The 27,704-nt window shown below is 45.3% G+C and overlaps 1 protein-coding gene across 1 annotated transcript; it reads left to right on the forward strand.

Annotated features, from left to right (window-relative positions):
- Positions 1-2,531: 2,531 nt before the first annotated feature.
- Positions 2,532-27,514, forward strand: LOC141082358 (uncharacterized). Its single transcript, XM_073566299.1, has 5 exons — positions 2,532-2,867; positions 18,932-19,055; positions 19,139-19,236; positions 19,435-19,525; positions 26,017-27,514. Exons 1-5 carry the CDS (start codon positions 2,532-2,534, stop codon positions 27,198-27,200), a joined length of 1,833 nt encoding a protein of 610 aa, XP_073422400.1. The 3' UTR covers positions 27,201-27,514.
- The last annotated feature ends 190 nt before the right edge of the window (positions 27,515-27,704 follow it).

A 27,704-nucleotide genomic window follows, 5' to 3' on the forward strand; every position in this document is an offset into this window, starting at 1 on the left:
ACATTTCCTACATTCTGAACATGAAAAAGGTTTCTCCCCTGTGTGAATTCTCTGGTGATTAACCAATTGTGATTTCCGGATAAAACATTTCTTACATTCTGAACATGAAAAAGGTTTCTCCGCTCTGTGAGTTCTTTGGTGCCTAACCAATTCTGATTTGTTGACAAAACATTTCCCACATTCTGAACAGGAAAAAGGCTTCTCCCCTGTGTGAATTCTCTGGTGCTTAACACAATCTGATTTACTGTTAAAACATTTCCCACATTCTGAACAGGAAAAAGGCTTCTCCCCTGTGTGAGTTCTTTGGTGCCTAACAAAATGTGATTTCCAAGTAAAACATTTCCCACATTCTGAACATGAAAATGACTTCTTTGCTTTAGGAGCAGTTTGTTTTTTACTGCCTCTTTTGTGACTTTGATTTTCCTTAGTAGTCAGTAATGAATCAGAAGATGGGACCTGTTTCATAGGATCAGATGACAGATCTTTGCTGTGAATGGATGATGGCATATCTGGAGTAATGGCATTCACTTCAGTTGTATCTTGTAGGATCTCAAGATCATCAGATTTAAAAATTGAAGATGTCAGCTGTCCTTCTGATCTCCTGGTACAGTCATCTGCTAAGATAAAAAACAATTTTTTTAATAACATATCCTTGAGTTTTATATTTTTAAACATTTCCACTTAAACTGTCCATAAAAATGGCAAGCTATGTAAAAAACGTTAATTATTTACCAAGACAATAACTGTTCACAGTCTAATAGGAAACCTTGTTGGATGAACCAGTAGTGTGCGGTGTCCAACTGTTTGTTCATTCTGCCTCCCAAATATCGAATAAAAAGGAACCAATCAATGTTATGTAGGCAAAAATAATACCAATTCTCATCTCACAAAAAACAAGTCCCCACTCAGGTCCATCATCTGTCAATAGAAAAACAGATAAGGCAGGTTACAGTTAGCGCTATAGTTAGGGTTAGTGTTGGGGTAAAGTTAGGGTTACTTTTAGGTTAAAGTTAGGGTTAGTGTTATGCTAAAGTTAGTTACTGTTAGGCTAAAGAATTAGGCTTTTCTCAATTGTCTCCCCAATAATTTGGTCACGTCAGTCATGTCAGAGATTTCTATTTCCGGAAAAAGAAATAAAAACAAATAAAATGGCCCGTCAGTATTATAGTGCAGAGGAGGCTTATGCACTTTTTATGTTCTGACAGTGAAAAAAGCGCAGTGTCAGATGGCGATGTGGATTTCGAGGGCTTTAGTAGCAGCGACAGTGATAGCTCAGAAATGAGCAGTGATTCCGGTCCATCCTCACACACAAGGACCAGTACAACAAGAAGGACAAATAGCGCTTCTGGAGAAATGTCTCCAACTCAGGGAACAATGCCCAGTACTAGTGCTGTCCCTAGTGCTCGTGAATTGGTGCACACCAATGTCCAAGGGGCTTTGCCTCTTGATGTAGCATTTCCCAGATGGGAGGCTTCGGATTCGGCTACTCCATTCATCCCTAATTTTAATGCCATTCCTGGTATATATGTGGAGGTGGAAAATTTTGGACCAATTATTTTTTTATGACAGATAGCTTGCTAGAGCATATTGTCCTACAAATTTATGTGTCCCAATTCGTCAGCCAGAATCCACGATCCGATTATGCTAGGTCAAATTTATGGACACCAACTAATGTCCTAGAAATGAAAACATTTTTAGGACTTACATTCGCTATGGGGCTTGTTAAAGAAACGAGCATGACGTTGGTAGTGTCGAGTTGCCACCAGACAGGCGTGGGAACAAATCTCACCCTGTCACCAAACCTCCCCCCGCATCACCTCCAATAATCCCCACCACAGAACACGGAGACTCGGAATTTCTTTTGGAATGTTATGGCCACAGCAGCCTTTATTATAAACACCAAAAACACAAACAGTGAATCATAAATCACTTTAACAAAAACATGAACCTGAGAAGGAGTCCTTGAAGCCCCAAGATCTTGGTGAATAACCCCAAAAATTGCTGTGGACAAAAATCCCTCATGATTGCTCCCAGCCGATACCCCACTGGCTCGGGAGCACCAACACCGATATATCTTGTCCACTAAGCTACTCGGGGATCCGCCACTTCGGCCGGAAACTCCCCCCCACCTTTCACCAGATCATCCCCAAGATACCTGTTTAACCAAGGAGACCCTAGACACTGAGTTTCCACACCCAATTTTTACCGACTTCAAGGACTCCCCCCTCTTGAAACCGCCACAACAAGGGCCCATTGATCACCTCAATGGCCCGAGACCCCCCCGAACCCGCCATGCCATGGGCCGCTCAATACCCTCCTGGAATCCGAGAGCCGAAATGTCAGAACCAACCGAATTCAAATGAACCTCATCGGCCAGCCAGAAATCACCCTCGCCTTTTTCCAAATCAAAGTGTCGCACCGCCACCCCTCCATTCCTGATAACAAAAGAAGACACAGCCCTGTTCACTTTTATCCGGGCCTTATTAACCTTAGCGAGAGACCTCATGGAACGCCATCACCTCTGAGGAACAATGTCGGACCAAACGATAGTGACCCCTCGGTACAATAACCACAAGCGCAGACAGTCCTGTTTGATGTCCCGTATCAACTCCCGAAAAGGTCGAACCGCCAAGTCACTACCCCCCAACATGCAACACCAGGATGTCCAGAGCGCGGTCCAACCGAACGCACTCGTGTATCTCCGGCAAGACACGTCTCCACTCCATCCCCCTAAAACCACACCAACGCACCAAGGCCGTGTTCCTGGAAAAACCGAGCTGTCTGCCTTCGTTCCGGACATCCACCCGCAACGCTCCCCAGTAAACGAAGGAATGACCAAAAATCCACACCAGCAACGGCTCGACAGAGTCAGTGATATCGTTCTTAACACCTGGAACATGCGTCACGGTCACTTGTGCATTCAGGTCCAAACAGAGGAGAACCAACCGCTGTAACACCCGAACGACTGGGGGAGACGATGCAGTAAGGCCATTAATCGTGCACACAGCGCCCATGTTATCGCAATTAAAACGCACCCGCCGATCCCGAAACTCACGTCCCTACAAATGGACGGCTACCAGAATCGGAAAGATCTCCAGCAAAGCGATATTGCGCACCAAGCCATCCGCAATCCATCCCTTAGGCCACCGGGACGCACACCACTGCCCCCGAAAGTAAGCCCCAAAACCAACACCGCCAGCCGCATCTGTGAACAACTCCAACGCGTCACTGCTGACCACCTCTTCATCACCAACGAACGGCCGTTGTACCCCTCCAAGAATGACTCCCAAATCGCCAAATCGGCCCTGAGTTCCGCTGACAACCTGATGAAATGATGAGGGGCTCGAACACCCGCGGTCGCACTGGCCAGACGACGTGAAAAAACATGCCCCATTGGCATGACTCGACATGCAAAATTGAGCTTTCCCAGCAACGACTGGAGATCACGCAGCGAGAACTTCTCGACCCTGCGCGCTCAGACCACCTCCGCCCGCAAATCAGCCAACTTATCCTCAGGCAGCCTGAACTCCCAATTCACCGTATCAATGACAATTCCCAAAAAACGCAAACACGTACAGGGGCCTTCGGTTTTTTCAGGCGTGAGAGGAACACCAAAACGCTCCGCCACCCACTCGATGGCCTGTAACAGTCTCTCGCAACAATCGGAATCCCCGGAGCCCACGCACAAAAAATCATCCAAGTAATGAATGACCGAATCAAAACCGGAAACATCGCGCACGACCCACTCCAAAAAAGAACTGAAGGCTTCAAAATACGCACAAGACAACGAACATCCCATGGGTAGACACCTGTCCACAAAAAACATGCCTTCCCAATAGCAACCTAACAACTTCATGCTATCCGGATGAACCGGGAGCAAACGAAAAGCGGATTCCACGTCCGTTTTAGCCATAAGGGCACCCCGACCACATTTTCGCACCCACCCCGCTGCTTCATCAAAGGAGGAGTAAACCACCGAACAGCTTTCCGGATCGATACCATCGTTAACAGAACCCCCGCGAGGGTACAACAAATGTTGGATAAGCCGAAACTTATTCGGCTCTTTCTTCGGAACCACTCCTAGAGGAGAAACAACCAAATCCGAAAAAGGGGGGAAACAAAGGGGCCAGCCATACGGCCCAACGAAACCTCCTTTTCCAGCTTTTCTGAAACCACTGAACCATGTAACAAGGCCGAACGCAAATTTTTTAAAACCCGCGGAATAGCAAAAGGGGGGTGAGGGATAACAAAACCGTCCTTGAAACCCGCGTACAGCAAAGCCGACTTCTCCCTGTCCCCATATCTATTTAGATAAGGGACCATCCTTTCCAGCCTCACTGGAGTCTCCCCCTTGGGAATTACCACCGCCGGTTCGGGGCTTCCCTTTCTTGAAACACTTGGCGGCTCCATGGGACGCGCTATTGCAGTTGGAGCAAAGATGTTTAAATTTGCAGTTCGCCCCGAATTTACATGGGCCGTCGTTGAACTGCCAGCACACCCCCAACTTATGATTTCCCGTTTGAACCTGCCCGCCCCCTCCTGAGACGCCAGAACTGCCGCTACTCCTGCTGGTACTCCCAGCCCCCCCATGAAAGGAGCTACCAAATTTATTTTGAGCTATGACCCGCATCCACAGCCCAATGTCCTTCTGGTCCCAACGGATAGCCGGACGGACGGCCTTCCTCTGCCGAAATTGCTCATCATAGCGCAAACAAGCCTGACCCCCGTACACCCTATAGGCCTCCCCTATGGCGTCAAAATAACGCCGAGCAATTATCAGGGGACTTTTCTCCAATGACGCTCGCCAAAATAGCGAACGCCTGTTGCCAATTAACGAACGTTTGCGGGATCAGACGCCATCTACGCTTCTCTTCATCCTCCTTTTTGCTATCCTCCTTCTTGCCCTTATCCAAATTAAATTTCTCTAATGGCAAGAGGGAAAATATTTCCACATACTCGTCCTTCCAAATGCACTCCTTTACTTCTTTCTTTAAATGAGCCCCCAACTGACCCTCAAAACAAACATACCTCCCCATGCGCTCTATCGTCCAATTGTATGCGACATTCTTTCTCTTTCTCAGTCTGCATCGACACCGACACCGGTTCACTTGCGCGCCCGGCCAAATCCGACCCACTGCCTGGGGATGATGATGGCAGCCCTGCCAGGCTGCAGGCCGAAGCTTCCCCGATGTCCACCCCCCTGCTGGAGGGGGAGGCAGGCCGCGCGGCGAGGAGGTTACCGCCGCGGCCTCCCGCTGATGCAGGAGCTTGCTGCCGCCCGGCGCCTGACAGGCCCGCCCCCCGCCTGGAGGTAGGCCGCGGCCTAGCCATCGCCGCGGGCCCTCGTCTGGCCTGCGGATTCCTCCCAGGCCGGATAGCGGCGACAGGCACAGAACGCTGCGCCCGGCCTGGAGGGTCCCCGAAGGGGCTCCGGCGGCGTCACCAGGCCCTGGGGGATGAATCGGGTGAGAGCCGCTCGGGATGCCTCACCTGTCTGTAGCGCCGTTCCCTCCCCGCTGCTGCTGCAGACTCTCTGGACGTCCCAGGAACAATGCCGGCCACCTGTGACGCCAGCCAGCCTGGGGGCTGTGACCGCGCCGCCGCTCGCAGCTGCTCCAACACCCGCTCCACATCAGACATGGTAAAGGTGACTTCTTCTTGGGGGGACCAGATCCAAAGAGGAAGGGGACACCCACACCCCTCCTCTATATACTCCCCCACTCCAGGGTACTCCCCCTGGTAGCCGACCACCCCCCATCATGCTGGCCTCCGCCTATGCCTCCTTGGGGGGGGCAGGGGAGGCTCAGCTCCGGCCAATTCTTTCAGTCCTATTGGTCCAACCGCCCTGTTCAAGCCACGCCCTACTTATTTGGGGACATCTGGAAAAATCGCTTGGGAGCTGATGACTCCATTTTTACAAAAATGCTACAATCTGTATGTTGACAACTACGGCACCAGCATACCCCTATTTAAAAGTCTGTTTTGAACATTAGGGGCTTCTGGGACCATTCGAAAAAACCATCAGGGGTTTCCACAATCAGTGGTCAGCAAAAAGTTCCGAAAGGGGCTGTCAGGGGCTTTACACAATGGAGAGCTGCTTGCCCTTAAATATAAGTATAATAAAGATATTTTTATCCTGAGCTCGATCCACACAGATGCCACAAGGGCCACTGCAGACCAACAGGGATCCACTACTCCAAAACCTTTGTCTGCCATTGACTACAACAAATATATGGGGGTGTGGACCTTGCTGATCAGGTTCTACAGCCATACCAAGCATCAAGAAAATCATATATCTGGTATAAAAAGTTAGTCATGTATTTGTTTCAGGTGGCCACATATAATTCTTTTGTGTTATACAAAAAAGTCAGAAATGCAGATACTTTCCTTGATTATCAGGAAAAGGTCACTGAAAATCTTGTTTTTGAAAATTTTGTCCCCACCAATCCTTTAGAATGTGAAGATGTCAGAAGACTCACTGAGCGACATTTTATTGCACTCATCCCAGTAACTGAAACAAGAAAGAACCCCCAGAGAAGATGTCGTGTATGTTCCTAGAGAGGAATGAGGCATGATCCCCGCTATTATTACCCACAATGCCCATCACTGCCAGCCTTATGCCTCCATGACGGCTTTACAATCTTCCATACAGAACCACGTTTTTGAACTGTTTTCACATTCAAGCATTTGGTTTATTTAGTGACAGACACATTTGAGTAGAGCTGACTTAACAATTTCCGGGGGTAGGTGGGGGCAGGTCTCCAGAGACACAAGCTGGGCACAATATGTTATTGTGAGGCTTAGAAAAAAAATGACATTCAGCAAAATGTCACCAGTCATGGCGGCTCCTGCGCAGTAGCATCTATAAGTAAGAGATAGATGATACTGTGCAGGCGCCGCTGGTGTCATTTTGCTGGATGTAATTTTTTTCTAAGCCTCACAATAGCCACAATATTATAGGAATTATCACCAATAATATCAATGCTATTATATGCATTAAGTAATAATGGGGGGTATGTCAGTGAGGGATCAGCGACCTGTCATAAGCCAATACAGATGAACATGTAATCAGAGCACCACATAAAGCCCCGCCCACAGCCCCACCCACAGCCCCGCCCCAGAGCACGAGAATCTCATTAACTGAAAACTACAAATACAGATTACACAACAGTAAACCAGAGTTGCCCTCATTTATGGTGGACCATTGGAGCTACTATGGATCCTGAGCAGAAGATTAGAGGAAATAATATTGCTCCCCATTTCAGGAGAGATTGTGCAGTAATCTGAATTCCTTAGGATCAAAAACAATGTAATTTATGACGTGGAGTGAATCCATGACACCAGGGCTGGAGCCAACACATCTCCTGCAGGCGGGAATAAATGTATATTACAGCCATCAGCCACGCACAGCTTAGAGATCTATCATGGCACAGGTGGAATGTTTGTCCTGGAGATTATCACAATCCTCCTTGAAGTTAGTTGGTTTTAATACAAATTGAAAAGTCAGGATAAAGGGAAACTCTGCTGTTATTGGACAGAAATTCACACTTGGCCTCACTGCACATTTACTGTTGTCGATCATAAAAGGGAAGTTTGGCCAGAAAGACTGGACCTGGTCTTGTAGGGACCATGAGACATTGAGCAGCACAGAAGGGAGAGAAGATTCATCCGATAAGATCTCAGGGATCTAGGAAGCCAACAGCATCATTACCCTCCGCTTTCTCTTACAGGCCGAGCATAAGATTTTTCTCCAAGTGATTTTCTATCTTGTCAGCACATTATACGTACGCTGTCATTTGGCTTTATAGTTACAGATCTGGGCAGGTAACGGTCAGTGTCTTCTAATGTGAAGCAGAGAATGGCTGATGAAATCAATTATTAACCCTTATACAAGTCAGTTCACATATGGTGTACCAAGATGGCGTCTGTGTCTTCAGACAACACCCTGTAAGGAATCCTTGGAATGCAGAAGCTGAGATACTGGATACCATATATGGAAGTGAAGCTGAAATGGACCTATCATAGACTGACACTGGCTACTCAGGAGATTGTGTGACACCCATTTCCTGTCTCTTTGTCTTGAGAATAAACTCCAGTTCTGTGCAAGCCTTTGCTGAGAAAGGAGTAGACATCTAACTCTGTGTTCGGTGTGACTCCTTAAGCACGCACTCGGCCTATATTAGGTCAGGTACAAGCAATTATATAGATCTCGCTTTAAAGGTTCACCTTCACACTAATACCAGGGGGTAGGTAGATACTCCGGGTTGTAAGTTCTATAGAAAAGGGCTTTCATTGCCCAAAGTCGTTGAACAGTTTTGGGTGGAGGAGAATGTTGTGGTCTAGAGGCAAAATGGTGATCATGGTAATACGGCCGGACTACACCACCGATAAAGCAGCCACAGCCGGTGACTGAGAGGAATCTGTGACGTCTCTGCATTCAGTGGTTACTACTCACCTGGGTAGTCATATGTGGGAATCTCCTCTTTACACCGCTCATCATCTCTCACATATGTCTCTGTAGTATTAATATGGGTCATATCTTCACCCTGAAACAAATATTGTAAAAGTCACAGACAGATGGAGAAGTCCCATCTATGATCAGCTCTAATCCTGCCATCTCCACCGTTCTCATTACACAAGTATAAAACATATAATACTGGTGGATAAAACAAGACTGAGCACAAGACCTTCACAGCCATCTACACATCATAGGGGAGATCTCCTGACACCTTCTCTCCATCTACCTGATGATCCTGAGGAGCACTGGGATCTACTTGGTTACAGTCCTGTGGAAGAAGAGGACGGGGACATCTCTCTGGTGTTGTCCTCTTACTGGATAGATCTGGAGGAAACACATACAGGGACTGAATTCATTCTCTACATACAGATAATTATAGGCCGTGTGTACTTAGTCCTGTCTATTACCTGGAGATGTGAGGGGCTGGGGAACCTCCATTATGACGTTCTTGTACAGATCTCTGTGTCCTTCTAAATACTCCCACTCCTCCATGGAGAAATAGACAGCGACATCCTGACACTTTATAGGAACCTGACACATACAATGATACCGTCATCCCCTGATCCCTTCATAGTGTTACTGTATAATGTCCCAGCATTCCCAGCAGTGTCACCTCTCTAGTCAGCAGCTCAATCATCTTGTAGATGAGTTCTAGGATCTTCTGGTCATTGATGTCCTCATGGATCAGGGGGTGAGGTGGAGGCTCCGTGATTGGGCTCAGGGGTCTTCCCCATCCCTCAGACACAGGGTCCTGACAGCGATCACTAGAGGTCTTCTTCATCACTGTGTAATCCTGGTTATGGAGAGACACATTAATAAATCTCACTCCAGACATTTCCAGAGTCCTCACCTCTCCAGTTCTGTCCATCTGTTATTCCCATAGATAAGAATGATGTAATGTGAAGTCATCAGAATCTCTCACCTCTCCAGTGAGACGGAAGAGGATCTCTAGGGTGAGGTGTAACATCCTCTCCGCCATCTTGTCTCTGTCGATATCCATCCTTGATGGGTAAATCAGGAAAACTCTCTTATGTAGATCTTCACTGAGAGGATCCGATATTGTAGAGACCTGAATGAGAAGAAGATGATCCGATGTAACATCATAAGAATCCTGTGTAATAATACAATTACTGGAGATAATAAGGGAAACATATGAGGAGATTTATTCTCTTACAGGGTTTAGTTTTCTTCCCTGACATCTACTAATAAAACCTATATATTTAGGCCACAGACAACAAGCAGTTTCCTCCTCGGAGTCGGCAGCTGAACACGTTCCTCATAGACTCATCTTCCATAACGCTAATTCTCCTCTCATTACCGACACTGGAATCGGCATTAGCAATACTGCAGGAGATATTCATTACACGCGACATGAGAAATAACTCCTTCATGATGAGGACGACATCTTCATCTTCTACTGCGGCTCTAGAGACAGATTTGGCCAGAGTCGGTCACTGCCTACATCCCCACCGGCCGTCTATATGAAGGTTTCCCGTCTTCCCCGCACTGGAATCTTCTATCACGTTAGATCTCAGCTCTGAGTCACACACAGAAGTTTGAGGCTTTTAGAAAAGATTTTTTGTTTCCACAAACACAACGGACAGAAATGATCTGATCCCAAAGTCTCCATGTACAGTGATTTATGGGGATTATTTCTGGCCTTAGGCTTTCCTATATTACAAGAAAAACTCCAGAAAAAGCCGATATTAAAATGTTTCTAAAGAAAATTGGCTCCAACAATTCTTGTAAGAAGAAAAAAATATGTAAAAAGCAGAAGACACATTTTATAATTTTTAACATGTTGAACATTTATTAAGAAGAAATGAATCTTTTTGGGCCCCAGAACATAGATGTACACCGCAGGGACGGCACAGAGGAGGCTTCAACAAAAACCCTGAAAAGCAAACATGGCATCTAAGACGGTGTGACAGAGTTTGACTGAATGCCCCCCGCCTCCAAGTACTCGATAGTATGGGGCGGCCTAGATACTCTGATACTTAGGCCTGTTTCACACTTCAGTTTTTGTCCATCAGTCAAGATCCGCCGTTTTGCAAAAAAAACGGATCCGCTATTTTGTTTGGCGGATCTGTTTTTTTTCCCATTGAGTTGCATTACCAGTGGATCTTGACGGACGGCCAACCGTTGGATCCGTTTTTTTGCGGATCTGCCAAAATTTTGCCGTCTGCCGACATGCCCGAACGGAGCATGTAACGTTTTTTTGGGCGGAAGGATCCGCACTTCACACTGCGCATGCCCGAAAAACTTCACTCACCCTGAAATGTAACCCTAAAGTCTGTTCTGGTGCCTGGAAAAAAAAAATCTCTCTCTCTTTCTTTCTCTCCCCCCTCCTCCCCCCCCCCAGGCTGCAGTTCCTTTAAAATTCTTCAATCATCGGATCCATCAAAAAAACGGTCCGGTGGCATCCGTTCACATCAGTTAGCAACGGATCCGCTTTCCGCCATTTTGGCAGATTTTAACTGACACAAAAAAACTGAAGTGTGAAACAGGCCTTACATGCCTAATAATGGTGTCTGGGCTGCAATGTATGAAGGTCTATTAGGCCGGGCCAGAGGCAGCGTCCAATAAGTTACCTTATAACGCCCCCATACACATTAGACTAAAGTTCCATGAAAGCTCTGATTTCGGGGGGTTTGGCCGACCATATAATGTATTTGGGGGCCTCCCGACAGATGATGTCAGGGCAGAGAAGGATCTGGCATCCTGAATTTCAGCGGATAATCCGTCTGTTCTTCCAGTAGATAATCCTCCTCTAGAGGAGTCTGGAGGCGATTCTCTCATACAGACCACAGGAAAGCTGGAATATTTGTGTGTATGGCGGAGTCGGGAGAGATAGCCATCTGCCAAATGACCGATCAGCCAACTCTGATCTCATGTGTATGGGGCCGTTAGTATTACACTGACAGGCAGTGATGATACACGGCACTACAGTAGTACAGGGCATCACCGGAGCCATCAGAGGCTTGTATGTTGTGTGATCGCACTGATCAGAGGGGTTTAAAAAAGGTTTAAAGTGGAAAAAATCACAGTTTCAGCAACAAGAAATATCCATCACTATATGGAAAGCGGAGTCACTGCACAATGTTAGTTACGTCACGTCCATAACTACTTTATTATACTCTATTATCCTGTACACAGTGGAGTAGATAGAAATCACAGATCCCACAGCAATAGCTGGAATTGGACCCTCCAACGTAAAGAAAAAAAAATCTCTCTATCTATATACACTGCTCAAAAAAATAAAGGGAACACTTAAACAACAGAATATAACTCCAAGTAAATCAAACTTCTGTGAAATCAAACTGTCCACTTAGGAAGCAACACTGATTGACAATCAATTTCACATGCTGTTGTGCAAATGGAATAGACAACAGATGGAAATTATTGGCAATTATCAACACACCCTCAATAAAGGAGTGGTTCTGCAGGTGGGGACCACAGACCACATCTCAGTACCAATGCTTCTGGCTGATGTTTTGGTCACTTTTGAATGCTGGTTGTGCTTTCACACTTGTGGTAGCATGAGACGGACTCTACAACCCACACAAGTGGCTCAGGTAGTGCAGCTCATCCAGGATGGCACATCAATGCGAGCTGTGGCAAGAAGGTTTGCTGTGTCTGTCAGTGTGGCACCCCCAAGAGTATGGTCGCCACACTGGCTTTGCCTTCCTCCAGGGGAGGGTAATGCCAGGCTTGGAAGCAGTGATGGGTCTCTCCAGCAGTTAACCTAATGCATGCAACACAGTTCCACTCCGGGCCAGCAGGGGGAACTCTGAACCAGGATTCTGGAGAGGAGTGTCCTCTGAGGGCCAGGAGGAAGAAGGGGCAGATAGCCTGCGGAGGGTGAAGTGTGCAGACGGGAGGAACGAAGCTGAGCTGCAGAAGGCGAGCTCCCTCAGCTTGAGAGCGCACAGAACTGGAGCCTGGTCTCCACGGTGGTACGGATACTAACGGTCCTGCCACAGATACCAGAGGAGTAGGAGGCTGTAAATGCCCTGCTCTCACCAAAGACTAGGGACACAACAGCAACTGACTAGAGAGCGAGGACTCAGGAGAGTAGTCCCCGAGAGAGGCTACAGCTGTCTGTCATACAAGTAAAGTTCTAGGAACATCTGCAGAGAGGCATTTCAGAGTAACTAAGTACTGGAGTGCTTCACACTACAAAGCGCTAGGAAGGAGACTGCACAGCCCTTCTGCAGAGAGAGAATCATGATCTGCTTCCAGGCTAACCTGCTAAATACCATCTGTAATCAGGACTCTGGACTGCATATACTCAGTAAAGGTACAGAAACTGCAACCGCTGTGTCTTGTCTGTTCCCTATGCTTTTGGCACTGCTACATCCCGTGCCAGCTACATCTACACTGCCCTAGTACTACAGCTCCACCTGTGGGGAGCTTTACCATCTAAGCTGCACATACCATCAGTCCCAGCGGATCTGTATGCAGCGTTGGCCTAACACCATATTTACCAAACACCACGGGTGGCGTCACAAACTATTCCACCATTAACTACATCTCCCCATTGCTTGGGCGCCCAGGGCCACGGACCGGGTCACCGCTGCTGTGACACATCCCCATGACACCGGCCCGATACCGAGTACCCCACAGCCCTGGGAGGGCGACCCATCAGCGTAGTGTCCAGAGGCTGGAGGCACGACCAGGAGACAGGACACTACACCAGGAGATGTGGAGGGAGCCGTATGAGGGCAACAACCCAGCAGCAGGACCGCTACCTCCACCTTTGTGCAAGAAGGAACAGGAGGAACACTGCCAGAGACCTGCAAAATAATCTTCAGCAGGCCACAAATGTTCATGTGTCTGCACAAACGGTTAGAAACTGACTCCATGAGGATGGTCTGAGGGCCCGAGGTCCACAGATGGGGGTTGTGCGCACAGCCCAACACCGTACAGGACGCTTGGCATTTGCCACAGAACACCAGGATTGGCAAATTCACCACTGGCGCCCTGTGCTCTTCACAGATGGAAGCAGGTTCACACTGAGCACATGTGACAGACGTGACAGAGTCTGGAGACGCCGTGGAGAGCGATCTGCTGCCTGCAACATCCTTCAGCATGACCGGTTTGGCAGTGGTCAGTAATGGTGCGGGGTGGCATTTCTTTGGAGGGTCACACGATGTTGGGCTGTGAGCACAACCCCCATGGAGACACAATTGTGCCTTTACCTGGAGATAAATTCCCAGTGGGGGCAATTTCCAAAATGCAATAACTTAAGTGGGGAATTCAGCTCTTTTCACACTTAAGGGATCTGTATATGGAGTCTACAAACTACAGTGGGGAAATAAGGATTTGTTACGCTGCCAATTTTGGGGCTAAAGTCACATTTTTGTGAGGAAAAAAGTAAAATTGTCATTTTTTCCTTCCACATTGCTTAAATTCCTGTCACACTGTCCGAATTCAGATATTGTCCTGTCAGAAAGGAGAATACAGGGAGCGAAAGGGTTAATAGGACTCACAGGAGGAACCGGCCCAGAAAGCAGAAGATCCAGGAGTGTCTGCCACATATATGACCGCTCTGTGTGCACAGGACCTGTGATGAGGTCACAGGAGGGGAGGAGTCAGGGGTCACATGATCAGGGGCCTCAGTGTGTGCAGGACTCAGTGTGCTGGAGCGCTCCCGATAATCAGCTGCGTGTGTCGCGCTGTGTGATAGTCACAGCACCTGCATGGAGGGCGACACATGCAGCTGATTATCGGGAGCGCTCCAGGGATCCGGGGTCCCGATGCAGCTATTCGGTAAGCGATATTAGCCAATAACAACTTCTCCGACGATATTCACTCATCTCTAGTAATAACAGCTCAAAGAAATTCACCGAACTTTTCATTAAGTTTAATAGTGAGACCCTATTAAATATTGAGCACCAGCGGGACGAAGCATTGACAGCGGCATGTAAAAGTGTGGGCGCCCCTGGTCAAAATGACTGTTATTGTGAGCAGTAGTAAGATGAAGATGAAATGATCTCTAAAAGGCCGAACCTCTAAGATGGCACATGGCCTTTGTATTTTAGGCAAAAAGAATAATAAAACATATATATATATATCTATCTAATATATAAAGCTCAAAGTGTGTATGTATGTACAGTCATATGTTAAAGTTTGGGCACCCCTATTAATGTTAACCTTTTTTCTTTATAACAATTTTGTTTTTTGCAACAGCTATTTCAGTTTCATATATCTAATAACTGATGGACTCAGTTATATTTCTGGATTCAAATGAGGTTTATTGTACTAACAGAAAATGTGCAATCTGCATTTAAACAAAATTTGACAGGTGCAAAAGTATGGGCACCTCAACATAAAAGTGACATTAATATTTCGTAGATCCTCCTTTTGCAAAAATAACAGCCTCTAGTCGCTTCCTGTAGCTATTAATTAGTTCCTGGATCCTGGATGAAGGTATTTGTGATCATTCCTGTTTACAAAACAATTCCCGTTCAGTTCAGTTTGATGGTCGCCGAGCATGGACAGCCCGCTTCAAATCATCCCACAGATGTTCAATGATATTCAGGTCTGGGGTCTGGATAGATGGGCTTCCTCAAAGTTATCCTGGCTCGGCAGAACACAGGCATTAAAAATGGTGTCACTGCCTCGCTTCTTATATCTATTTAGGTCCCTCCCAATTATGGTACCAGCCAGAACGTTCACTCATTTACACTGTACGATGTCTAAGTTTCTTTGGCTAGGAAAACAACCCAGAATTGTGCAAAAACTTATGTTCCGACACAGAAAAGAAGGGGGTTTATCCCTCCCTAATTTTACACTTTATTACAAGTCGGCACAGATTGCTCCATTAATAAGTGCGTGTTCATATCCCAATAGTCCGAGATGGGTTATTCTGGAATCATTTCTCTCCAAACCATTCTCTTTATCAGGCCTAATGTGGACCATAGACCGACTTCCACGGGGGTTAATGAATGTGGCTCCTTTTACAGTCCACTCGTTGCTTCTTTGGAGGAAAGTCCGGTTTAAATATAACTTACAATCAAGCCCTTCTCCCCTGACAGCTATATTACAAAACCCCATGTTCCCGCCAGGCCTTGAGCCACAAATTTTTTCTTGGTGGAAGCTGAAAGGTATTCATATACTTAAACATTTGTGTTCCCCATTTAATATCTTACTTGACAGACAGGAATTTGTTCAAACATTTGACCCTCCAGTTAGTGAGGTAATGCGATTGAACCAGATCTCCCACTTTGCAAAGCAGATCCTCCCGAGCGGTACTACTCTCAGGGGAACCAGTTGTGAAAAAAAATGTCTAAATGACCCTTTGGGCAGGGGAACGATCTCATTGATCTACTATGCTATAAATTCTCCACAAAATGATAAAAAATTGAAGTATACACTATGTTCCAGTGGGAGGAGGATCTGGGGTTTGAACAGTCAATTGATGAATGGTATCGTAGCTGTGACACCATATCAGAAGGTAGTCACCAGACTTCCCTTGTGGAGACCTCCTTAAAACTATTGCACAGAGTCTATTATGTACCGGAAAAAATTCACAGCATTTTTCCTAAAATCTCGGGAGACTGGTTTAGGGGCTGTGGAATATCTGGTGACATGAGACATATTTGGTGGACTTGTACGGTGGTTTCTGGGCTTTGGGAGAAGGTGAAGCGTCTGATAGCACAGATGTATGGTGGACCGGTTGATCTGGAACCTTCTACCCTTTTACTGGGAACCAGGCCTTCCCGGCTTCCAGAAAGCTTTCAGAAGCTAGTAAACTACTTATGTATGGCCACTAAAATCCACATTGCGGCAAAGTGGAAGTCGCCCTCACTGTCAATATCTATGGTGAAAGAGAAGATGACGACATTATGTTATTCTCATTTGTGGCCCCAGCGTTTCTTGTAGAATAAATCCCTTTCTCACACAGTCCTGTAGTAATGACTTTGTTCTCACGGTTTGTAGGAGGGTTCGTCTGACTCCATCTTATGTTATCGGTATAAGTGCGAGAGATGAGAGACAGACGACCGCAGTTTTACCGTGTGTGTCCGGCGTCAGTTCTACAGTGTGAGATGTGCGGGGTCTGTGACCGAAGCTGGGGGTATATGGGTGTATACAGAGTACACAGGGGTCTGCGACCAAAGCTGGGGTTATACGGGTGTATACAGCGTACACAGAGGGGTCTGTGACCAAACCTGGCGGTATACGGATGTATACAGCATACACAGGGGTTTGCGACTGAAGCTGGGGGTATACGGGTGTATACAGTGTACACAGGGGTCTGTGACCGAAGCTGGGGGTATACGGGTGTATACAGTGTACACAGAGTGGTCTGCGACTGAAGTTGGTGGCATACGGGTGTATACAGAGTACACAGAGGGGTCTGGGACCGAAGCTGTGGGTATACAGGTGTATACAGCATACACAGAGGGGTCTGTGACCGAAGCTGGGGGTATACAGGTGTATACAGTGTGAGAGATGCGGGGTCTGTGACTGAAGCTGGGGGTATACGGGTGTATAAAGAGCACACTGAGGGGTCTGCAATCGAAGCTGGGGGAATACAGGTGTATACAGCATACACTGAGAGGTCTGAGACTGAAGCTGGGGGTATACAGCGTACACAGAGGGGTCTGTGACCGAAGCTGGGGGTATACAGGTGTATACAGTGTGAGATGCGGGGTCTGCGACTGGAGCTGGGGGTACACAGAGGGGTCCACACAAACGCGGCTCCGCTCCGTACACCTCGTACACACGCGGCTCCGCTCCATACACCTCGTACACATACGACTCCGCTCCGTACATCTCGTACACACACGGCTCCGCTCCGTACACCTCGTACACACACGGCTCCACTCCGTACACCTCGTACACACACGGCTCCGCTCCGTGCACCTCGTACACACACGGCTCCGCTTCGTACACACACGGCTCCGCTCCGTACACCTCGTACACACACAGAAACTTCCCCTCATCTAGCACCATGACAACCAGCACAGCAGAGTCCTGCACACACTGAGGCCCCTGATCATGTGACCCCTGACTCCTCCCCTCCTGTGACCTCATCACAGGTCCTGTGTGCACAGAGCAGTCATATATGTGGCAGACGCTCCTGGATCTTCTGCTTTCTGGGCCGGTTCCTCCTGTGAGTCCTATTAACCCTTTCGGTCCCTGTGTTATTCTTTCCTTAGTTTCCCTGTCTCTGTGTTTCGGGTCGTTGTTCTGTTGTAAGACCCAGCCTCCACCCATCTTCAATGCTGTTACTGAGAGAAGGAGGTTGTTAGCCAAAATCTCCCGATACATGACCCCATCCATCCTTCCTTCAATACGTTGCAGTTGTCCTGTCCCCTTTACAGAAAAGCACCCCCAAAGTATGATGTTTCCCCCACTAGGCCTCTCTGTTGGGACTGTGTTCTTGGGGTTGTACCCATATATTACATATAGATAGAAGATTCCAGTGCGGGGAAGACGGGAAACCTTCATATAGACAGCCGGTGGGGATGGAGTCAGTGACCGACTCTGGCCAAATCTGTCTCTAGAGCCGCAGTAGAAGATGAAGATGTCGTCCTCATCATGAAGGAGTTATTTCTCATGTCGCGTGTAATGAATATCTCCTGCAGTATTGCTAATGCCGATTCCAGTGTCGGTAATGAGACGAGAATTAGCGTTATGGAAGATGAGTCTATGAGGAACGTGTTCAGCTGCCGACTCCGAGGAGGAAACTGCTTGTTGTCTGTGGCCTAAATATATAGGTTTTATTAGTAGATGTCAGGGGAGAAAACTAAACCCTGTAAGATAATAAATCTCCTCATATGTTTCCCTTATTATCCCCAGTAACTGTATTATTACACAGGATTCTTATGATGTTACATCGGCTCATCTTCTTCTCATTCAGGTCTCTACAATATCGGATCCTCTCAGTGAAGATCTTCTATAGAAGAGAATTTTCCTGATTTACCCATCAAGGATGGATATGGACAGAGACAAGATGGCGGAGAGGATGTTACACCTCACCCTAGAGATCCTCTTCCGTCTCACTGGAGAGGTGAGAGATTCTGATGACGTCACATTACATCATTCTTATCTATGGGAATAACAGATGGACAGAACTGGAGAGGTGAGGACTCTGGAAATGTCTGTAGTGAGATTTATTAATGTGTCTCTCCATAACCAGGATTACACAGTGGTGAGGAAGACCTCTAGTGATCGCTGTCAGGACCCTGTGTCTGAGGGATGGGGAAGACCCCTGAGCACAATCACGGGGCCTCCACCTCACCCCCTGATCCATGAGGACATCAATCACCAGAAGATCCTAGAACTCATCTACAAGATGATTGAGCTGCTGACTGGAGAGGTGACACTGCTGGGAATGCTGGGACATTATACAGTAACACTATGAAGGGATCGGGGGGATGACGGTATCATTGTATGTGTCAGGTTCCTATAAGGTGTCAGGATGTCGCTGTCTATTTCTCCATGGAGGAGTGGGAGTATTTAGAAGGACACAGAGATCTGTACAAGAACTTCATAATGGAGGTTCCCCAGCCCCTCACATCTCCAGGTAATAGACAGGACTAAATACACACGGCCTATAATTATCTGTATGTAGAGAATGAATTCAGTCCCTGTATGTGTTTCCTCCAGATCTATCCAGTAAGAGGACAACACCAGAGAGATGTCCCCGTCCTCTTCTTCCACAGGACTGTAAACAAGAAGATCCCAATGCTCCTCAGGATCATCAGGTAGATGGAGAGAAGGTGTCAGGAGATCTCCCCTATGATGTGTAGACGGCTGTGAAGGTCTTTTGCTCAGTCTTGTTTTATCCACCAGTATTATATGTTTTATACTTGTGTAATGAGAACGGTGGAGATGGCAGGATTAGAGCTGATCATAGATGGGACTTCTCCATCTGTCTGTGACTTTTACAATATTTGTTTCAGGGTGAAGATCTGTCCCATATTAATACTACAGAGACATATGTGAGGGGTGATGAGTGGTGTAAAGAGGAGATTCCCACATATGACTACCCAGGTGAGTAGTAACCACTGAATGCAGAGAAGTCACAGATTCCTCTCAGTCACCGGCTGTGGCTGCTTTATCGGTGGTGTAGTCCGGCCGTATTACCATGATCACCATTTTGCCTCTAGACCACAACATTCTCCTCCACCCAAAACTGTTCAAATGACTTTGGGCATTGAAAGCCCTTTTCTATAGAACTTACAATCTGGAGGATCCACCTACCCCCTGGGATTAGTGTGAGGGTGATCCCTTAAAGCGAGATCTATATGATTGCTTGTACCTGACCAATATAGGCCGAGTGCGTGCTTAAAGAGTCACACTGAACTCAAAGTTAGGCCGGAATCACACTACAGTGTGTGATGCAAGAAACTTGTACGAATCTCTCGCATCAACATGCGGCGCTTCCGCCGCTACTCGGGACCGGAGCTGCGGCTGCATAGAAATCCTAAAGTTTATTCTCAAGACAAAGAGACAAGAATTAGACAGGTAACGACCAGAGTCTTCTAAACTATAAAGCCAAATGACAGCGTACGTAGAATGTGCTGACAAAATAGAAAATCACTTGAAGAAAAATCTTATGCTGGGCCTGTAAGAGAAAGCGGAGGGTAATGATGCTGTTGGCTTCCTAGATCCCTGAGATCTTATCGGATGAATCTCCCTTCTGTGCTGCTGAATGTCTCATGGTTCCTACAAGACCAGGTCCAGTCTTTCTGGCGAAACTTCCCTTTTATGAGCGACAACAGTAAATGTGCAGTGAGGCCAAGTGTGAATTTCTGTCCAATAACAGCAGAGTTTCCCTTTATCCTGACTTTTCAATTTGTATTAAAACCAACTAACTTCAAGGAGGATTGTGATAATCTCCAGGACAAACATTCCACCTGTGCCATGATAGATCTCTAAGCTGTGCGTGGCTGAAGGCTGTAATATACATTTATTCCCGCCTGCAGGAGATGTGTTGGCTCCAGCCCTGGTGTCATGGAGTCACTCCACGTCATAAATTACATTGTTTTTGATCCTAAGGAATTCAGATTACTGCACAATCTCTCCTGAAATGGGGAGCAATATTATTTTCTCTAATCTTCTGCTCCGGATTCATAGTAGCTCCAATGGTCCACCATAAATGAGGGTAACTCTGGTTTACTGTTGTGTAATCTGTATTTGTGGTTTTCAGTTAATGAGATTCTCGTGCTCTGGGGCGGGGCTGTGGGCGGGGCTTTATGTGGTGCTCTGATTACATATTCATCTGTATTGGCTTATGACAGGTCGCTGATCCCTCACTGACCTGCCCCCCATTATTACATAATGCATATAATAGCATTGATATTATTGGTGATAATGCCTATAATATTGTGGCTATTGTGAGGCTTAGAAAAAACATTACATCCAGCAAAATGTCACCAGCGGCTCCTGTCCAGTAACCTCTATCTCTTACTTATAGATGCTACTGCGCAGGCGCCGCCATCACCGGTGACATTTTGCTGGTTGGCCCTATCTTCTCTGCTTTCCATATCCCAAGGATTGCCTTGCTCATCGCCCTATAACACCCTTACATGGAATCTGGACTTACACTGGGACCCCTAGGCTTGGACCATGGTGTTACCTGCTATTCTGTGGTGTTAGATGGTAAGAAGAATAGTCAGGTAGCTGGGTCAGAACCAGAAGGACAGAATACAGAATCAGAAGACACAAGAGTAGTCAGTAAACGGGCCACGGTCACAGCAGGAAACAAATACACAAGCCGCAAGCTGAGCACAGAGGACTGAACCAGAGGAGAACAGCGCTGTATCTGGCAGATTCCGGCCATGTGCTTTGCGCTTTAGTAGGGTGTGGTACTTTCCAATTGGCTGAAGTAGGGAGCAGATTACTCCAGCTGGACAGCAGGAACAGATCCCAGATGAGATTGGACACACCATATGCAGAAGCCCTAATATAACTAAATGACAGAAAACCAGAATAATCGAAATCCCCATAAAGTGATTCCATGTTATAAATTAATTCACTGAGGGTTATAATCTATACACACGGGGTCAAAATTGTTGTTACCCCTCGTTTAATGACAGAAAAACCCACAATAGTCACAGAAATAACTTGAATCTGACAAAAGTAATAATCTATCAAAAATCTATGAAAATGAACAAATGAAAGTCAGACATTGCTTTTCAGCCATGCTTAAACAGAACTTAAAAATAAATAAAACTCATGACATAGGCCTGGACAGAAATGGTGGTACCCCTGAAAATGTGACAAAAGGGACATGATAAATCGCGGTGTGTCCACTAATTATCATCACAGGTGTCTACAATCCTGGAATCAGTGAGTGGCCTGTATAGAGGCTACAGATACTCACTGTGCTGTGTGGTGACATGGTGTGTATCACACTCAACATGGACCAGAGGAAGCGAAGGAAAGAGATGTCTCAGGAGATTAGAAAGAAAATTATAGACAAACATGTTACAGGTAAAAGTTATAAGACATCTCCAAGCAGCTTCATGTTCCTGTGACTACAGCTGCACATAATATTCGGAAATGTAAGCTCCATGTGACTGTAGCCGACCTCCCTGGACGTGGCCGCAGGAGGAAAATTCATGGCAAATCAAAGAGATGGATAATATGAATGGTAACAAAAGAGCCCAGAAAAACTTCTAAACGGATTAAAGGTGAACTTCAAGCTCAAGGAATCACACCATCACAAAAATTTTCCTTTAGACCTAATTTTTTTTTACTTTCGCAAGGGTAATAGAAGAAAATGGATGATACATTTTGTTTTGCAATTTCTCCTGAGCATGCCGATACCCCATATGTGGGGGAAATCTACTGTTTGGGCGCACGGCAGGGCTCGGAAGTGAAGGCACGCCATTTGATTTTTTTGAATGTAAAATATGCTGTAATAATTAGCGGTTGCCATGTCGCGTTTGGAGAGCCCCTGATCTGCCTAAACAGTGGAAACCCCCAATAAGTGACACCATTTTGGAGACTAGACCCCTTTAGGGAACTTATGCAGATGTGTATTGAGCACCTTGAATCCACAGGTGCTTCATAGAAGTTTATAACTTAGAGTCGTGGAAATAAAAAAAATAACATTTTTCACAAATAATTCATTTTTTGCCCCATATTTTGCATTTTCATAAGGGTAACAGGAGAAATTACTCCATGTGATTTGTTGTGCAATTTCTCCTGAGCTCGCCGATACCCCACATGTGGGAGAATACTACTGTTTGGGCGCATGGCAATGCTTGGAAGGGAAGAAGCGCCATATTGGAGAGCAGATTTTGCTGGAATTGTTTGTAGGTGACATGTCAAATTGTCAGAGCCCCTGACGTGTCTAAACAGTGAAAACCCCCAACACATGACCCCATTTTTTAAACTAGACCCCCAAGGAGCTTATCTAGATGTTTGGTTGGCTCTTTGAACCCCCAAGTGCGTCACAGAAATTAATTACGTAGAAATGTGAAAATAAAAAATCATATTTAAAAAAAAAAAAAGATCTTTTCGCCCTCCATTTTGTATCCAAAGGGTAACAGGAGAAATTGGACCGCAAAAGTTGTTCAATTTGTCCTGAGTATTCTGACACCCCATATGCGGGGGTAAACCACTGTTTGGGCGCATGGCAGAGCTCGGAAGGGAAGGAGCGTCATACTGGAGAGCAGATTTTGCTGGAATTGATTGTGGGTGACATGTCACATTGTCAGAGCCCCTGAGGTGCCAGATAAGCATAAGCCCCAAAAGTGACTGCATTTTACCAAATACTTCCCTGAATGAATTCTTCTAGTGTCGCAGTGAGCATACTGACGCCACCGCTGTTCCATAGAAAATTATACCATTGGCCAGTGAAGAAAAAATAATTATATTTTTACCACTAAAATGTTGTTCTAACCCCAGATTTTACATTGGAAAATAGGTAGATGGTCATCATAGGTAAATCTATGGGTGTACATACATGAATTTGCAAGAGGTGTCATTTCCTATTCCCAGAGGGGTGTCATTTCCAACATGGGGTCACTTCAGGGAGGATTCCATTGGGCAGTGAAGAAAAATAATTACATTTTTACCACTAAAATGTTGTTCTAACCCCAGATTTTACATTGGAAAATATATAGATAGGTAAATGGTCACTACACCCATAGATGAATTCACAGAGGGGGGTCGTTTCCAATTCCCAGAGGGGTGTCATTTCCAAAATGGGGTCACTTCAGGGGGGATTCTGCTGTTGTGACACTTTGGAGAGCCGCTAAGTGCCAGAACAACAGAATCCCCCATAAAGTGACCCCATGTTGGAAATGACACCCCTCTGGGAATTCATCTATGGATATAGTGACCATTTTCACTACATGGAAGATTTCCAGAAACTCGTAGTAGAAGTTTTAGAGCAAAAATTGCAAAAATGTCATTGTAGTGTCCAATATATTGTTCCCAGCTTGTGTCTCTGGAGACCTCCCCCCACCTACCCCCAGAAATTGTTAAGTCAGCTCTACTCAAATGTGTCTGTCACTAAATAAACCAAATGCTTGAATGTCAAAACAGTTCATAAACGTGGTTCTGTGTGGAAGAGTGTAAAGCCGTCATGGAGGCATAAGGCTGGCAGTGATGGGCATTGTGGGTAATAATAGCGGGGATCATGCCTCATTCTTCTCTAGGAACATACACGACATCTTCTCTGGGGGTTCTTTCTTGTTTCAGTTACTGGGATGAGTGCAATAAAATGTCGCTCAGTGAGTCTTCTGACATCTTCACATTCTAAAGGATTGGCGGGGACAAAATTTTCAAAAACAAGATTTTCAGTGACCTTTTCCTGATAATCAAGGAAAGTATCTGCATTTCTGGCTTTTTTGTGTAACGCAAAAGAATTATATGTGGCCACCTGAAACAAATACATGACTAACTTTTTATACCAGACATATGATTTTCTTGATACCTGGTATGGCTGTAGAACCTGATCTGCAAGGTCCACACCCCCATATATTTGTTGTAGTCAATGACAGACCCAGGTTTTGGAGTAGTGGATCCCTGTTGGTCTGCAGTGGCCCTTGTGGCATCTGTGTGGATCGAGCTCAGGATAAAAATAGCTTTTTTATCCTTATACTTAAGGGCAAGCAGCTCTCTATTGTGTAAAACCCCTGACTGCCCCTTTCGGAAATTTTTTTGACTACTGATTGTGGAAACCCCTGACGGTTTTTGCGAATGGTCCCACAAGCCCCTACGTTATGTTCAATAAGATTTTTAAATAGGGGTATGCTGGTGTAGTAGTTGTCAACATACAGATTGTAGCCTTATTGTCAAAATGGAGTTATCAGCTCCCAAATGATTTTTCCAGATGTCCCCAGATAAGTAGGACATCCTTGTGGGTTTAGTTGGCTATCTTTCCTCTCATATATGCGAAAAGCTTTCTTAACGGGTCCTAGGAAGAATGGCAGAAAGCATAGGGGTGTCTTGAACAGGGCGGTTGGACTAATAAGACTGAATGTTCGTTTTTTAACAAGCCCCATAGCGAATGTAAGTCCTAAAAATGTTTTCATTTCTATGACATTAGTTGGTGTCCATAAATTTGACCTAGCATAATAGGATCGTGGATTCTGGCTGATGAATTGGGACGCATATAAATTTGTAGGACAATATCCTCTAGCAAGCTATCTGTCAGAAACAAATTAAAAAAAATAATTGGTCCAAAATGTTCCACCTCCACATTTATACCAGGAATGGCATTAAAATTAAGGATGAATGGAGTAGCCGAATCCGAAGCCTCCCATCTGGGAAATGCTACATAAAGAGGCAAAGCCCCTTGGACATTGGTGTGCGCCAATTCACGAGCACTAGGGACAGCGCTAGTACTGGGCATTGTTCCCTGAGTTGGAGACATTTCTCCAGAAGCGCTATTTCTCCTTTTTGTTGTACTGGTCCTTGTGTGTGAGGATGGACCAGAATCACTGCTCATTTCTGAGCTATCACTGTCGCTGCTACTAAAGCCCTCAAAATGCACATCGCCATCTGACACTGCACTCTCTTCACTGTGAGAACATAAGTGCCTAAGCCTCCTCTGCACTATACTACTGACGGGCCATTTTATTTTTTTTTTATTTTTTTTTCTGGAAATAGAAAACTCTGACATGACCAAATCATTGAGGAGACAATTGCGAAAAGCCTAATTCTTTAGCCTAACCCTAACTTTAGCCTAACAGTAACCCTAACTATAGCACTAACCCTAACCTGCCTTATCTGTTTTTCCATTGACAAATGATGGACCTGAGTGGGGACTTGTTTTTGTGAGATGAGAATTGGTATTATTTTCGCCTACATAAAATTGATTGGCTTCTTTATATTTGATATTTCGGATGCAGAATGAACAAACAGTTGAACACCGCACACTACTGGCTCATCCAACAAGGTTTTCTATTAGACTGTGAACTGTCATTGTCTTGGTAAATAATTAAAGTTTTTTACATAGCTTGCCATTTTTATGGACAGTTTAAGTAGAAATGTTCAAAAATATTAAAAAAAATTGTTTTTAGCAGATAACTGTTCCAGGAGATCAGAAGGACAGCTGACATCTTCAATTTTTAAATCTGATAATCTTGAGATCCTACAAGATAGAACTGAAGTGATTGCTATTACTCCAGATATATCATCATCCATTCACAGCAAAGATCTGTCATCTGATCCTATGAAACAGGTCCCATCTTCTGATTCATTACTGACTACTAAGGAAAATCAAAGTCACAAAAGAGGCATTAAAAAACAAACTGCTCCTAAAGGAAAGAAGTCATTTTCTTGTTCAGAATGTGGGAAATGTTTTAGCAAGAAAGCGATTCTTGTTAGACATCAGAGCATTCACACGGGGGAGAAGCCTTTTTCCTGTTCAGAATGTGGGAAATGTTTTAACCAGAAATCAGATTTGGTTAATCACCATAGAACTCACACGGGGGAGAAGCCTTTTTCCTGTTCAGAATGTGGGAAATGTTTTAACAATAAATCATATTGTGTTAAGCACCAGAGACTCCACACAGGAGAGAAGCCTTTTTCCTGTTCAGAATGTGGGAAATGTTTTAACCGGAATTCACAATTGGTTAATCACCAAAGAACTCATACAGGGGAGAAACCTTTTCCGTGTTCAGAATGTGGGAAAACTTTCAACCAGAAATGTCATCTTGTTAGTCACCAGAGAACTCACACAGGGGAGAAGTCTTTTTCCTGTTCAGAATGTGGGAAATGTTTTAACCGGAAATCATATTTGGTTGATCATCATAGAACTCACACAGGAGAGAAGCCTTTTTCCTGTTCAGATTGTTGGAAATGTTTTATCCAGAAATCACATTTGATTGATCACCAGAGAACTCACAGAGGGGAGAAGCCTTTTTCATGTTCAGAATGTGGGAAATGTTTTGCACATAAATCACTGCTTGTTACTCATCAGAGAACTCACACAGGGGAGAAGCCTTTTTCCTGTTCAGAATGTGGAAAATATTTTAGACTGAAAGTCAATCTTGTTATGCACCAAAGAACTCACACAGGAGAGAAGCCTTTTTCATGTTCAGAATGTGGAAAATATTTTAGACTGAAAGTCAATCTTGTTAAGCACCAAAGAACTCACACAGGAGAGAAGCCTTTTTCATGTTCAGATTGTGGGAAATGTTTTAACCAGAAAGGGAATCTTGTTAGGCACCAAAGAACTCACACAGGAGAGAAGCCTGTTTGATGTTTAGAATGTGGGAAATGTTTTACTCAGAATTCAAGTCTTGTTACACATGAGATAATTCACACAGCAGAGAAGCCATATTCATGTTCAGAATGTGGGAAATGTTTTAAATGGAAAATAGATCTTGATCGCCATCAAAGAACCCACACAGGGGAGAAGCCTTTTTCCTGTTCAGAATGTGAGAAATGTTTTAACCGGAAAGCTATTCTTGTTAGACATCAGAGCAGTCACATAGAGGAGAAGCCTTTTTCATTTTCTTAATGTGGGAAATATTTTACTTGGAAATCAACTGTTAATAAACATCAGAGATGTCACACAGGGGAGAAGCCTTTTTTATATTCATAATGTTGGAATAGTTTTAACCAAAGTTGAATCTTCTTAAATGCGTTGTCTCTTGTCATTCCTCATGTTTGCTGACAAAAGGATAAAACTAAACTTTATTAATTCCAAATGTAAAACTATATCCATAATTCACCCCCTGAAGATTAGTTAATAGGTGACTAA

This window comes from Dendrobates tinctorius, unplaced genomic scaffold (assembly GCF_039654945.1).
Source record: "Dendrobates tinctorius isolate UK_male_01 unplaced genomic scaffold, ASM3965494v1 ptg000017l, whole genome shotgun sequence".
Classification (NCBI taxonomy): Eukaryota; Metazoa; Chordata; class Amphibia; order Anura; family Dendrobatidae; genus Dendrobates; species Dendrobates tinctorius.

What these genes read in the sequence shown, in the direction of transcription:
- LOC141082358 (XM_073566299.1), top strand. Translation starts at nt 2,532, where the DNA reads ATGTCGGACCAAACGATAGTGACCCCTCGGTACAATAACCACAAGCGC. An exon ending in ACCAGCAACGGCTCGACAGA is followed by an intron (nt 2,868 to 18,931) that starts GTCAGTGATATC and finishes TGTATGTGTCAG; the next exon opens with GTTCCTATAAGGTGTCAGGA. An exon ending in ATGCTCCTCAGGATCATCAG is followed by an intron (nt 19,237 to 19,434) that starts GTAGATGGAGAG and finishes TATTTGTTTCAG; the next exon opens with GGTGAAGATCTGTCCCATAT.